The 14721-nt window shown below is 44.8% G+C and overlaps 1 protein-coding gene across 1 annotated transcript in view; it reads left to right on the forward strand.

The window, feature by feature from the left end:
- The window catches only part of Frem2 (FRAS1 related extracellular matrix 2), a 130813-nt gene extending 120937 nt beyond the window's left edge, over positions 1-9876 (forward strand). The window contains exons 19-24 of the mRNA XM_038348099.1: positions 1206-1333; positions 1418-1552; positions 2171-2297; positions 3692-3879; positions 4088-4234; positions 6207-9876. Of these exons, the coding sequence (XP_038204027.1) occupies positions 1206-1333; positions 1418-1552; positions 2171-2297; positions 3692-3879; positions 4088-4234; positions 6207-6716 (1235 nt within the window). The 3' untranslated portion in view covers positions 6717-9876. The remainder of the gene's footprint in view (positions 1-1205; positions 1334-1417; positions 1553-2170; positions 2298-3691; positions 3880-4087; positions 4235-6206) is intronic.
- The last annotated feature ends 4845 nt before the right edge of the window (positions 9877-14721 follow it).

A 14721-nucleotide genomic window follows, 5' to 3' on the forward strand; every position in this document is an offset into this window, starting at 1 on the left:
GTATGCTTGCTGGCTGGCTTTGAAGCTCTTCATTTCATATGAGTTCACTATGCGTAGTTACAACCTTCATGCTCGGTCATCGTTCATCTATGTCTTATATTGGAAAACTATCGCTATGAAAACTTTCATAACTGTCGTTCTCTGTGCTATGTTACTATGATACCTCATTTCCGTCGATTCATTTTGCCAGCGCTTCTCTGTTCAGTTTTTTTTCTAAGTCTATGAGGAACCTTTGAGTGGAGGCAGAAAAAGTATTTTGCTTTCATATTCAAGTTTCAGACGTGTGAGCTGCAATTGATAGAGACTGGCTCAGCAGTGACTGGCTGTGCTTTGAATATTGATAAAATATGTCAGTATGTCAATAAGCTCATATCTGTTCGTTTTACAAAAGCTCCGTGATTAGAAATGGTTTGTTTTTTTTTTTTTTTTTCTCTTTGACTTCCCACGTTGCACGTTGCCCAGATAGTTTCCCGTGTTACTGCAGTACCGCTTCTGTCAGGTTGGAAGTGGCAGCTGTCCACTGACTAGCTTCACAGTCATGAGCTTCACGGGCATGAGCTCTAACTAAGGAAGGAGAGAACAGCTGAATGATCAAGAAGAAAAGAGAGCCCGTTGCAATGTGTTAAGCAGATTAAGCTGTAAGAAATGGGGAACCAAAAGGGATCATATGGCCTCATTGCCGTGATGAGTTCTGGAGAGCGAGGGTGTCTTGGACTTTGGGGGGCGCTTCTAAGTGCCTACTTCCTAATGGACTGGCTCTGTGATTAGCCCCGGTTGCAGGCAATCTAATTAAAATTACAGTTCATTCATAAGATGACTTTGCTAATGGAAAGTTCTGCACCTGGCTTTGGTATGCTATCCCAGCATTCGCTCAGCCCGGGTTGCTGCACAGACTCCCTGGAGAAGCCCTGAGTCTCTACCTTTTGGCCAAATTATATAGATCAGAAATACAGCAAATGAGGAGTCCAAAGTCACACGGCCTATCTGGGATCTTTGGAGTGTCCCCATAGTCACTCTCTGCGCAAGGTTTTTTTATTACTGTTGTTGTTTTGTTTTTTCCATTTTGCAATGCAGATAAACATACCAACCTTAAAGACTTGTAAGAACAAATTAAATCCGAGGCGATATGGTACTTCGAAAACTACACAGTTGTGGACTCTTTCAATTTAACCTCCAAAACTCTGTGACTTCTGGTATTTTTTCAGCTTCCTTTAGCAGCTCGGTGATCGTGTCTGCTGACCACCCAGGGCTCACCTTTTCCCTCCGCCTCATCAGGAGTGAGCCAACCTATAACCAGCCAGTCCAGCAATGGAGTTTTGTGTCAGACTTCGCAGTAAGTGTCTCCAAGACCTTTCTCTGCTGCCTTCTGATGACACTACGTATTTCAAACAGAAAATGCCTTCTCTCCTCTTCAAAGGTTCGTGACTACTCAGGCACATACACAGTAAAATTGGTGCCCTGCACCACCCCACCCAACCTGGAGTACCGGCTGCCTGTCACCTGCAACCCGCGAGAACCTGTCATCTTTGACCTTGACATCCGATTCCAACAGGTGCGTGTCACAGAGCTATCAGAACAGAATCCACTTTGTTCAAAGTCATGATTTTCTTTAATCAGTACATGTGTCTTCAAAAGTGGGTGACTTAATTCTCAATACTGAGAGAGAAGGGAGTTATTTAGATGTTATCCGATCTTATGTCTCTCCTGCAATGTGCTGTCTTGGAGCCGTGACAATTTCCCACAGAATTCTACACTTCAATGTGTTCTCAGTCTTCAAGGACTATGGGAGTCCACCTCTTAATACATAACTGACCTTAGGTATTGGTAAAAGTCAAATACCAGTCTTGGTTCAGGAACTTATACTGCTAGCCTCCTGCTGACCATGATACTTACAGACACTTTACATATATGCCCTGATCAACCTGTAGATACAAGAGCAAGTGACACCACTTACTCTCACTCTAAAAGAAGAAATGGTTTCACGTCACCAGTTTTGTTTCTCAATAGCAAAATCAGAATGGTTGCTCCTTAAGCTACTTTGGATGGATAACTACATTTCAAGGACAGGTTCTGCTTGGCAGTGTGCGATGATCGTGTGCCTATGAGCAGGGTGGTGCATGCCTGGACACATCAGGGCCACCAATAATAAAAGGTTTCCCCTTTGGCGTAGGTGAGCGACCCAGTGGCAGCCGAGTTTAGCCTGAACACGCACATGTATTTGCTGTCTAAGAAGAGCCTCTGGTTGTCCGATGGATCCATGGGATTTGGACAAGAGAGTGACGTTGCTTTTGCAGAAGGTAATACCTACCAGATGAGATGATGGTTCTGTTGTCCTGTGTGTCTGTGATGTTGTGTCCTGTGTGTCTGTCATGTTCTGTGTCCTGTGTGTCTGTGATGTTGTGTCCTGTGTGTCTGTGATGTTGTGTCCTGTGTGTCTGTGATGTTGTGTCCTGTGTGTCTGTGATGTTCTGTGTCCTGTGTGTCTGTGATGTTGTGTCCTGTGTGTCTGTGATGTTCTGTGTCCTGCGTGTCTGTGATGTTGTGTCCTGTGTGTCTGTGATGTTGTGTCCTGTGTGTCTGTGATGTTGTATCCTGTGTGTCTGTGATGTTGTGTCCTGTGTGTCTGTGATGTTCTGTGTCCTGTGTGTCTGTGATGTTGTGTCCTGTGTGTCTGTGATGTTCTGTGTCCTGCGTGTCTGTGATATTGTGTCCTGTGTGTCTGTGATGTTGTGTCCTGTGTGTCTGTGATGTTCTGTGTCCTGCGTGTCTGTGATGTTGTGTCCTGTGTGTCTGTGATGTTGTGTCCTGTGTTTCTGTGATGTTCTGTGTCCTGTGTGTCTGTGATGTTGTGTCCTGTGTTTCTGTGATTTACTGCCTTTCCTGTGTCTGTGGTACTTTGATTTATTAACATTTCCAGGGAGAAGCCTATAGCCTCTTTGACATGATAGATGAGTCTTACTCACTTTGACTTATGCAAAGAATAACTAAAATTTGGCATATGATGCTGAATGGTTTTTACATTCCAGGAAATATAACATCTATCTCCATTTCCTAAGTCACTTTTGGGTTATTTTGTTGTTGTTGTTGGTTGTTGTTGTTGTTCATTGGTTTTTCAAAATTCTTTTTGAATTTTCCTAAGTTGAAATCTCTGGGCTGTGTGAGTAATACCTCATAGGTGAAGTCTGTGCCTCCCTTGTTCAAGGCTATATGCTCAATTCCTAGCAAAATACGTAGTGAACTCATGGATGGGATGTAGGGTGCAATGTCAGGGGCTTTGTTAAACCCACCTTCAGAAGCTAATGAACTGGACTAGGGCTTTTGTTGATGTGTTCTTTCTTAGTGTTAGTTTGTGTTGTATTAGTCAACATTTCACAACTAATTACCTCATGTAAACTGGACTTCAACCACAAGGGGGTGCTATACCATCGTGTTATAGATCAGCCCTTTAGATTACGGCCACACAGCGGGTGAGAATCAGGACCTCCATGGGCCTTGCTTCTCTGTGCTCAGTCTACAGGGTGCTCTAATCTGAGTCCCAGGGGAGTAGACCAGATCCAGAGGCTCACACTGAGACAGCGTCCATGTTCAGTGACAGGTTATGGGGGAGAAGGAGAGAATCTTTGTGGCTGTTGTCATTCGTGGTTTGCCGTGTCACCTCATTGACAGAACTGCATTTCCATCTCTGTTCCAGGGGACATGATTTATGGCCGTGTCATGGTGGATCCTGTCCAGAACCTCGGTGACTCCTTTTACTGTAGCATTGAGAAGGTGTTCCTGTGCACAGGGGATGACGGCTACGTGCCCAAGTACAGCCCGGAGAATTCAGAATACGGCTGCCTGGCTGACTCTCCTTCGCTCTTGCACAGATTTAAAATTGTGGTAAGTGCTTTGACCCGGCGGACTGTATCAAGTGTCAACGATGAGGCTTCTCAGCTTAGCTTATATTTGAAGCAATATCATCATTTCATTTAAATTACATAGTGACATTTTGTGGTGGTTTGTTCTTGCCCAATGTTGCTGGAGAACGTTCCATCCTTGCAAACTTGGCACTGGCTACAGAAATAACCATCTTCCTTCTTGCTTCCAGGATAAGGCTCAGCCCGAGACTCAGGCTACCAGTTTTGGAGACGTCTTGTTTAATGCCAAACTGGCAGTGGATGACCCTGAAGCCGTCCTCCTAGTAAATCAGCCTGGATCAGATGGCTTTAGGGTGGACTCGACACCACTCTTTCAGGTAGGTGTGTCTGGACCTACTTATGGTAGCTATGTACCTGGTAAGTACACTCTGTCTCAGGCATCACATAGAGAAATGAAAATAAGAGAAGCTGTGCATATAGTGAATGGGAAGAATGGAAATGCTTAAGTTCTGCCTATTATTATCTTATTAGTGTCTATGGTTAAGAGCACTGGCCGCTCTTGCAGAGGACCTGGGTCCCGTTCCCAGCTCTCTTACATCAGTTCACAACTATATGTTTGTGCATATACATACATACACATATATATGTATATATATATGTATACATGTATGTATATATGTGTGTGTACACACACACACACATATCCAGCTCCAGAGAATCCAAATCCTTCTTCCGTCCTCCTCATGCATGTGGTACATAAACATACATGCAGGCAAATACCCATCCACATAAAATAAAAACAAATCTTTTTTTCAAAGGAACGTGTAATGAAGATTCTTACTCAACTTATCATACATGTCTGACAGTTGGGCAGTTTACTTTTCTTAGTCCTGTGTTTTTAATGATCCATCTTATTAGAGTAAGGGCTTATATAAATTGATAGGCTCAGAAAAGCCATCATGAACAGGAAATAAAAGTCTTCACTCTTGGAGATTTCATAGACCAAGACTGAAAATCCTGACCCAAAGATGGAATGAATAGAGAGATGCAGGTAGTTACAACGATGCCAGACAGACATGGGTGCAACACCTAGAATAAATGGGCCTGTGTCATGGGCAAGGGTGTTCTTCAGGAGAGTTCCAGGGGAGTTACACAAACAGGACTTTATACACACAGGGGAGATGTGTTATTTTTTCTCAGCCTCAGGAAAAACATACACATGCGTGCCTGGGCACACACATAGTGGGGGTGGGGTGTGTACGTGTGGGGGTGTGGGGGGTGTGGGTGCTAGAGGGAGGAAGGGAGAGTACATATGCCCACAATACGGGGTATGTGCACGTGCATACACATGAATGTCGAGGTCAGAGAACACTCTGGCCTCTTTTCTCAGGAACTGTCCACCTTATTTTTGAGTCAAATCTTTCACTGTCCCAGAGCTCGCCAAGAAGGCCAGACTGGCTGGCAAGCAAGACCCAAGGGTCCAGTACTTTCCCTCTTCCTATTACGGGGACTACAGATGTGGAGAACCATGCCCAGGTGTGGGCCACCGTGCCCAGGTGTGGCCCATCAATGCCTAGGTATGGGCCACCATGCCCAGGTAACTCCTCAGGTATGAGCCACCATGCCCAGGTGTGGGCCACCATGCCCAGCTTTTTTTACTTAGGTTCTGGAGTTCACTTCACCAACCGAGCCATCTCCAAGGAAGGACTGTGAGAAAGCCTGTTTCTTCATCTGAATCTTCTCAAACTAGTATTCTACCATTTTCATTTTGAAGTCTCAAAGCAGCTCACTTCCCTAAATCTTGAATGCCCCAAAGAATTATTCTAAAAACCTTCCTTTTCCAGGTACTTTAAAAAAATAAAAGCTTAAAAACTGATTTGCCAGCAGGGCATGGTGGCTCACACCTTTTATCCCAACATACAGAAGGCAGTGGCTGGCGCATCTCCATGAGTTCCAGGCCAGCCTGGTCTACAGAGTGAACACTTCTAGGCTCCCTAGGGCTAAACATTGAGGCTCTGTCCCACAAAAGAAACTAAGAAAACCCTGGTTTCCCAACCCCCATAGTTTTGCAGGCAAAGAAGTCACAGCAGATGGGGCTGAGTCTCGCGCTGTGGTTCTGACTCTAGCACTAAGTAGGTGAAAGAGGCAGACAAAACACCAAACTGTGTGTGTCCTCATTCACCTGTTTTTTTTTTTTAATTAACAAGATAGACTGAGAGATCATAGTGTTTACTGTGACTGTAAATACAGTCCATGGTCACCTAAGAGGGGTACAGGATGCTCGGGGGCCATAAGGCAATGATATAGCACAGAACTGAGTTTCCTAATGCGTAGGGTTGTGTTTTCTAGGTTGCTTTGGGCCGAGAATGGTACATACACACAATCTACACCGTCAAGTCCAAGGACAGCAGCCATCGAGGAATTGGCAAGAGGAGCTTGGAGTACCAGTACCACTCTGTGCTGCATCAGGGACAGCCCCAGGCACCTACCAAGAGCTGGAAGAAGAGGGCCATCAGGAGCACACCCTCGCTGGCTCAGGAAATAGGGGCTGAGAACAATCGGGGAACAAACCTCCAGCACATCTCCCTGGACCGCCGTGACAAGAGGCAGGTCCCCCGTGGAAGAACTCCTCCTGATGGAGTCCTGCCCTGGGAGCTCAACAGTCCCGGTTCTGAGGTCAGCCTTATCACTGTCTTGGGAGGCATTGCGGTAGGACTGCTCACTGTCTGCCTGGCTGTGTTTGCAGCCGTCGTGTGCAGGAACAAGAGCAGCAAGGGCAAGGATGCTCCACGGAGCTCTGGAAGCAGTGAGCCCATGGTGCCCCCACGGAACCACTACAGCGACAGCTCGGAGGTGTGATAGCGTTCTCTTTCTACTCCTCAGAAAAGACTGTGAGATCCCCAACTGTCTGGGACCAGCAGCAGAGAATTGGGGACTTCTGCGACAAAGGTGCTCAGAGACCCTGACTGCATTAAAAGGTTTTGATTTAAACTCCACATGCATCATAGGACAAATTCAGGCCACATCTTTCCTGCCCTCCTGCCCCCAGAAGGCATCCAGGATGCTTAGAGCCCTGGACGGCTGTCAGGGGAGGTGCTTCTTATTGTAGGCATCAGAGGAAGTGAACCTTCTCAACAATGCTCAACGGTGCTAAAGGACTCTGCAACGTCTAAGAGAAGCTGGCCATTACTCTGTTATCACATTAGTGTGAGCTCTGAAGGCGCATTTGTCACATTGTTCACTGTATAACTGAAAGGTTTTCCTTGGTAGTCCGGAAGGGTGACGAACACACTGTTTGACAAGTTTTCCAGTCTGTGAAGACGGCATGAAGTGACCAGGTCTAGCTCAACCCACAAATCACCTCTTACTGCTGGGAAAACATAGGAATGAATAGAGAGAAGGAAAATGCCTCACTTGGCTCTGAACTGCTTCTCATTCTCCTCCGACCTCATTTGTCTTTATTTGCTTATTTAACGTTAAGTTAAACCAAAGAGTATGTTCATTCTGGAAGCGAGTTTTAAGAGACTGATACGTTTGATATATAGTAGCGCCCATGTTCTTGCTAATCAGCCTCACTGGTGCCCAGCCATAGAATGGGGAGTTGGAGAACTGTAGACTTGATGGCAAAGAGATGCCATAGAGTTAGGCTCACCACAGGACAAGGTTCTTAAGAACTGAGCCTAGATGTTTGCAGTACTGAACCCATAAATCACAAGAAACATCTTTACCAATGGTGAAGGGAGAAAGTCATACTGATTTCCACGCTGTGTACAGCCAGAATGCCTCTTAGGTACGCTGTCGAGAGCAGGGATGGCAAGTGACGTTAGCCCACAGGGTAATGTCCACATGGCAACATCTGGCACGTGGATCAGCTATAGACAGTTGTATTAGGTTTATATCCTCTACATAATTGGAATCTCTATGCATGTCACTCCGGAAATTGTCTGGGAGGTGGCCAGTACTGTCAATCATACTCTGTTGATCCAAGAGGAGAACACACCTGTCTGGCCTCTTCAGTTCAGGGAGCCAGTGCTATGAGATCCCCCTCCGGGACTCTATCTGGGCTTTGTCACTGTGAAAAGGCTTCAGGAATGGGTATCTACCCTACGTCATAAATTCTTCTTAGAAGAGGGGCATTTCAGCTGAGTAAGGGTCACTCCCCTAAAACCTGGTGAATTTATGTCATACAGAGATGAAGTGCCTTCCTCTTATAACCCTAACCCTCCAGTGCTGCATGGAGTGATTTGCCCTTCAGCCACACCCTGGCCAAGCTGGGCGCCCTGGTAGCATGGAGATACATGGAAGGCAAACTTCATCTCTGTCACTCCTGTATGTCTGTGGGTGCATGTGAGTAGCCATCAATTGAGAAAGGGGGGCTACGTTGCCCCTTCCCAGTCAGTCTCTTCCAAGGGATGAGGTAGACTCTAGTGTACTTCTACTGAGGAGCTTTACAAGTTCAGAGGCTCCCCCCACCCAGAGGACTCAGGGGAACACAACGAACTGGCCGCACCAGGGGTCAGATCACGTGGTTTGTTACCAACCTGGCTTTGTTTTACTTCTGGCAGGTGCTCAGCTCCATGCTTGGCTACCTTGTAATCTGGGAATTCATGTGATGCCAACAGCATAGGAATTTTGACTACACTTAGCTTTGGGCCCAGCTTCTGAAGACTGCTCAAGCAACTGTCTCAGTTGGCTGGCTGTCACTAGCAGTTGAGAGCTTCCGAGCCTGACTACCCTGTGATCTTCAGGTCAGGAAGTGCATAGAGTAATCTGTGCCACATCATTATAACATGTGTTTTTGCCAGGCAGCTCCTATGCCAAATTTCAGTCAGCTGTACATTGTTCTACTGAAGCTATTGTCTATAAATTAGATGGTATATTAAATACAATTCCCAATAGGATAGATAAGTATTCTTTCTTCCTCCCCATCCCTTCCCTGTCTTATTTGTATTTTTTCATGATTTTAAAAATATCTATTTACTAAACATGGTGCTTAAAATGCAGTAATTGTTTTAAAAGACTTTTCAATAGGAAAAATTTTTTTCTAAATAAAGTCCTGTTTCCAATGTTTTAAAAATATTCTGATATTTTGAGAACAAATACATGAAATAACTTTTCATAGAGAATAGGAAGTCAGCAATTATAGTTCTTGATTTCCTCCAAACCTCCTGGGACAGACCAACATCTGGTTGATATTACACACTAAAAACAAAAATAAATGTTACCATGAGTGGTTCTTCTAAGCATACAGACAAGAAAACGTTAAAATATGTGAGTAATATGGTTGGAGAGATGTCTCCGCAGGGAGATATACACAATATAATATATACAATCTGTACTGGGGATTGTACGATGATTTACACGGACTAGGGGGCACCCTATCTCTGACCTACAGCCCTCAACCCTTTCTGAACGTTTTGCTTTGAGGCAGCCGAAAAAGTTGCCCTGACTGGCTGGGAATTTGCTCTTTAGCTCAGGCTGGCCTGAACTTTCAGTCTTCCTGCCTCAGTCACTCATGTAGGGAGGACCAGAGGCCTACGGCAACACTGCCCTCTCTTCTAAGATTGGTCATCCATTCTGAGCAATGGCTGGACACCAGGCTCCTCACCTTGTCTTTGGGCAGCTGGTAATAAAATACGGCTCTGTCCTTGGAGGAATGGGTCAAGATTAGCGAATCTCTTCTAAGCAAGAACACAGAGGTGTGTATGTCTGTGACCCCCATTGAAAACCTCTTAGAATATCAGCATTAGGTTCCACTTTTTTAACCTTAGAGGTAATAGCCCTGTGAGTCAAGACACAGCCTGACATTTGTAAACACTCCATGTCCACTCAAAATCAAGAGAACACCTATGTGCAGCAAAACAGTCCCTTCAAGCCACCTTACTGTGAGTTCTTCCTCGGGGTAACAATCACAAAGTCAATATATAAACATGTGTAAAGACAGGTGTGGTGGCTCACACCTTTAATCTCAGCACCCAGGAGGCAGAGGCAGGTGGATCTTAATGACTTTGAGGCCAGCCTCAACTTAATGAGTTCCAGGATAGCCAGGATTATATAGAGAGACCACATCAAAAATAAAAATTAAATAATAATAATAATGTAAAAACGGCTTCATGCAGTGGTGCATGGCTTTAATGCCACCCCTGGGAGGCAGAGGCAGGTGGATCTCCATAGTGAGGTCCAGGTCAAGCCAGAGTAACACAGAGAGATCCTTTCTCAAAAACCAAAGCAAATCATGTGTGAAAAGATTACAGAGAGCCCCTTTTCCACACACCAGTGCTGGGGGTCAAATTGTTTCCAGGAGGAGAAACAAAGTGGCGATCTCAAAATTGAATGCAGAATCATGGCGTTTAAGAGTTTGGAGAGTTCGTTTAGAAAATTTGTTTGATGTTGAGGAAACGTCCAGTTCTTTGATAAAAAGAGAGAGAATATTTATAATCATGCAAATGCTTTACAAATTGGAAATGACCTTGAAAGCAAACCAGGTGACCATCTTCTTGCAGCCTTTCCTCTTTCAAGCTGTGAAAGCATCCACAAGACAAAGAATACAAGTTTTCACAGGCTTACTACAAATGAATGGGTCCCGAATGCCTAGTGGTGCTCAGCTGTGTGTAATTAGGAAGAAAAAAACTACTGCTATTACAATGCTTGCAGACACATGCACACACACACACACACACACACACACACACACACACACACACACACACATAAAAATCTCAGTTCCAGGCAGAGAGAATTGTTAAATGCATTGTTCTCATCGAAATAACATGGGTGATTTTCATTTGTAAAAACTTATTGTGGGGGTTTCAGATAGTCACTCAAAGGCTAATAGATTTCCTTAAAATGTTTCTTTAGGATTGAATGGCAGACATTTCAGGACAGAGGCATCAGCTCACAGCCACACCACTGTGAGGGAAAGGAAGGTTCACAGGGTTGAGTGACTGCTTCCACCTTAATCAAAAATTAAAAGTAGAACCTGTTTTCCTTCCTTTTTCCACCAGAAAGACCACAGAGAAGTCAGAGGGGGGAGGAGATCTGATGCCCTAACCCAAGCGGATAAAATAAAACACGCTAAAATGGTTCCTTTGGTTGCCGAAGAGCTGTGTTTTCTCAGTTTCTCCTGTCATAGGAGAGCGTTCAATTTCTTTTCTTTTGCGTGTTTTCTCTCTCTCTCTCTCTCTCTCTCTCTCTCTCTCTCTCTCTCTCTCTCTCTCTCTCTCTCTCTCTCTCTCTCTCTCTTTTTCCGAGACAGGGTTTTCCTGTAGTTTCTAGAGCCTGTCCTGGAACTAGCTCTTGTAGACCAGGCTGGCCTCGAACTCAGAGATCCGCCTGCCTGCTGGGATTAAAGGCGTGAGCCACCTCCGCCCGGCTTTTTGCGTGTTTTCTCAGTGTTACTCTTTGTTAAGCACCAACAGGAAACTACCCCGTGCTGGCGTACCCTCTCCTGCCACCGCCTCCCCTTTTTCTTTCCCGCCCTCTTTCTTTAACAAAATGGCCTAGATTTTTCTGTAGGGTTTCTTTCCTATGTCTCTAGCAGCACCCTCCATTTCCTCGTGAAACTTTTAGCATTCAGTGGGTAGTGAGCATTCTAACCCATCCTGATGCTACGCCGCAGGCATGTTGCCACCTTCCTGTGCAAGATATTATAGGCTTAGAGTGGGGGGGAAAGCCTTTCTGCCACAAGAAAAGGACCAGACCGAATGATAGGACAGCCATGTATACCTCAATTTTATCGTCTCAAGATAAATTTCATTAAGAATAAAAGTCAAAAACCCACATATATAAAATTCATTAGACTAACTGAATACTTGGTCACAAGATCGGCAGTCATGAATGTCAACAGCACTGAGGTGTTTAGAATTATAATTAAATTAATTATAATTGTTAAACACCCAGCGCTCTTCTGCTATTAGCCAGACAGTGCCCTCTCTGACTGCTTGAGTGCTTCAGCAACCCAAGTCAAGTACTACATGCATTTATATTTTCCAGGGCTTGGACACTCCTCCACACTGTTAGTATTGTGTGTGTGTGTGTGTGTGAGAGAGAGAGAGAGAGAGAGAGAGAGAGAGAGAGAAAAAGAGAGAGAGAGGAGAGAGATAATAAAAATGACATTGTAGAAAGTTGGCCTTAGATTAGAATAAAACATAAATTCTGAACGGTAGCTCACATTACCACACACAGTGCTCAGCGGTCTTCTCCTGTGATGGGACTTTAAGCTTCCAACAAGGTTCCATTGGTTTGTCTTTTTGCTTTTTTTTTTTTTTTTCATTTTTTTTGTTTTGGTTTTGGCCCATTTATGTATAAAACAAAGCTTTATCCTGGACAAAGACTGTGTTTTATAAATTGTATCAAGGACGTCCTCCCCTCCAAGGTGACTTCCACTATGTTAGCAAGTACGTATTTATCTACCACTGAGAGGCACATCTGGGTCATGGAATTATTTGCAGCCTTCCCTGTTTCCGGTGGGAATGCTTCAGACACTGACAGGGTCTCATTGTTTTGCATCTTTGCTAAAGTACTGCGTATTTGCTGGATATTAAAGCTTATTCCTGAAAATCAAATTACGCAAATAGTTTGGAGCCATGCACTCTTAAATCCATGTCTTAAATAACTCCTCCTATACTATAACCACACCTTTTGCTTCAGATTGTATCATGTGCTTAATATAAATAAAAGTCCATATCCCTTGTGTTCAGATGACCAGTTTATTGCTGTGTGTTTCTGTCACTTTTGTTTGTACTGACGTGAAAAAATTCCTGCAAGCTGCTAAGAATAGCGTTCTGGTTCTGGATCGGGGCTCACACGGGCCCCTTGGTGGGTGTATGACTTCCACTGTCTTTCTGAAACGGGTAGCAAACATATTCTGTCTCTTAGCAAGATAAACTCACAGGTCCAGGGGCTTGTCCACCAGCTGTAGCAAGACCCAGCCAAAGGCCTCCCTGGCAATGTGTGTTTCAGTGAAACAAGTTTGAACTCGCCAGGCCTTTGTTGCAGGGTGGTTATACCCTGCTGTGGTTAGGAAACCTGACCTACCTTTACTGGTGAGGACAAATCCACCTTCTGGTCTCTACTACCAGTGTAGACTGGGCACCCTTACCCAGACTTCACATACGTAAGTGATGTTTCTATTAGCGTAGATAAAACTTCTGGCCAAGAGAAGTCTTTGGCCTGGGCATAGCATTCCAGTTGGAAAAGGTCAATCACTTTGTTAAGGGATCAGCCCTAGGAAGGTCAGCTCAGCTAAGCACTGCTAAAGACATAGGTGGAATAATTAATCTTTTAACATGACAACCACTCTCCATCTCAGAACCCCCCCCCCCCCCCCCCGTGCCAAAGCTTATGGGGCCACAGCCAAATAAGAGTCATAAGTCCGCCCGCTTTAAGTCATAGGCAAGTGTGACTTCCTTCCTTCTGACTCTTTTCTGAGATGATTTTTCCTATTTTCAAATTTCCCCTCAACACTTCTGGCTAAACGAAGGGACTCTAGCCAGTCTTAGTATGGTAAAACGTGTCTCTGGCAGGCCTGCCCTTCTCCCCCATTCTCTCTGCCTTGCTAAAAAAATCCATTAGATTGCATTCCTAAAGCTAGCCACCAAGGTCTGTTCCCTTATTTGGTCACTTCCTCCTCCTGAGGCTGACTAACAAGGTCTAGGTATCAAAGTATTGATGTTCAGAAATCAAAAGCTCCCTTTGGCTCACCTAATTAACATGTCCAATTAAAATTAAACATCTCATCCTAACCTAGGGTCCCCCTTTTACCTGTTTAAACTGCCATTTGCCTATGGGCCATTCTGTCTCCTCTCTATTGAGACAGTCCTTTATCTAGCCCCCTCTGCCTCAAACAAACATTCTTTCCCTCTCCCTTATCCCTCATTGCTCCTCTCCCTTGTCCCCCATTCTCCCTCTCCCTTGTCCCCCATTCCCCCTCTCCCTTATCCCTCATTGCTCCTCTCCTTTGTCCCCCATTCCCTTTCTCCCTTGTCACCTTTTCCTCTCTCCCTTGTTCCCTTCTCATATTCTTGGTTCTCTTTCTTCTGTTTTTGTTGCTTCTTCCCTTCCCTCCATCCATAAATCTCCTTTGTGCTGAGAACTTGGTCCTGAGGGTCTTGAGCCCACTCCAAGGTTCCCTACACCAAAACCATCTTCCCTGCCTTGTGACTGCCTGCCCTCCGAGATTCTATCTCCCATGCCACCTTAAACCACGTGGACTTTTCCTTTCTCCATCCTGCTTCTCTGGGCAGCAACTGAAGTTTACAGATTACCTGCTCTGGGTTTGTTTGGTTGGTTTTTTTTGTAAACTCTAATAAAATTGTCCTTGTGCTTCCATGAATTCCATTTAAAATTATGTTATTTATAAGACTAAGAGCCTTCAAAGGGGACCCTGATTTCCTCTATATCAAATAGCTTAGCCTTTTAACATGAAGCCACCACTATTTAATAATAATAATAGTCATAATAATAGCTGCAAGCTTATGTTTTAGGTACCACAGTTCAATTCTAAAAAGAGGGACCATGCTAAAGAAGGTGAAATAGAAGAAAAGAAATTCACTGTGTTGTCAAAGCACCTTCAACATCTTAAAGATGAGGGGAAAAGCTGACCGTGTGCCTGTGGAAAAGCTGTGGCCAGCGACAGAAACGCTCAGGTCAATCAGGCTTCTAGAAAGAGTGACAACCAGCCTTTACAGTGGAAAATTCCCCCACTGCTGAGGGGAGCCTGGCCTTCCAGACGTCAAGGGAAGAAGACCGGAGAACAACAGGGAACCCAGAACCACCAGGACCAGAGAGAGACAGGAACCCAGAACCTCTAGGACCAGAGAAAGACAGGAACCCAGAAGCAACAGTGCACACTACCCAGCAACGG

Source organism: Arvicola amphibius, chromosome 11 (genome assembly GCF_903992535.2).
Source record: "Arvicola amphibius chromosome 11, mArvAmp1.2, whole genome shotgun sequence".
In the NCBI taxonomy this organism is placed as follows: Eukaryota; Metazoa; Chordata; class Mammalia; order Rodentia; family Cricetidae; genus Arvicola; species Arvicola amphibius.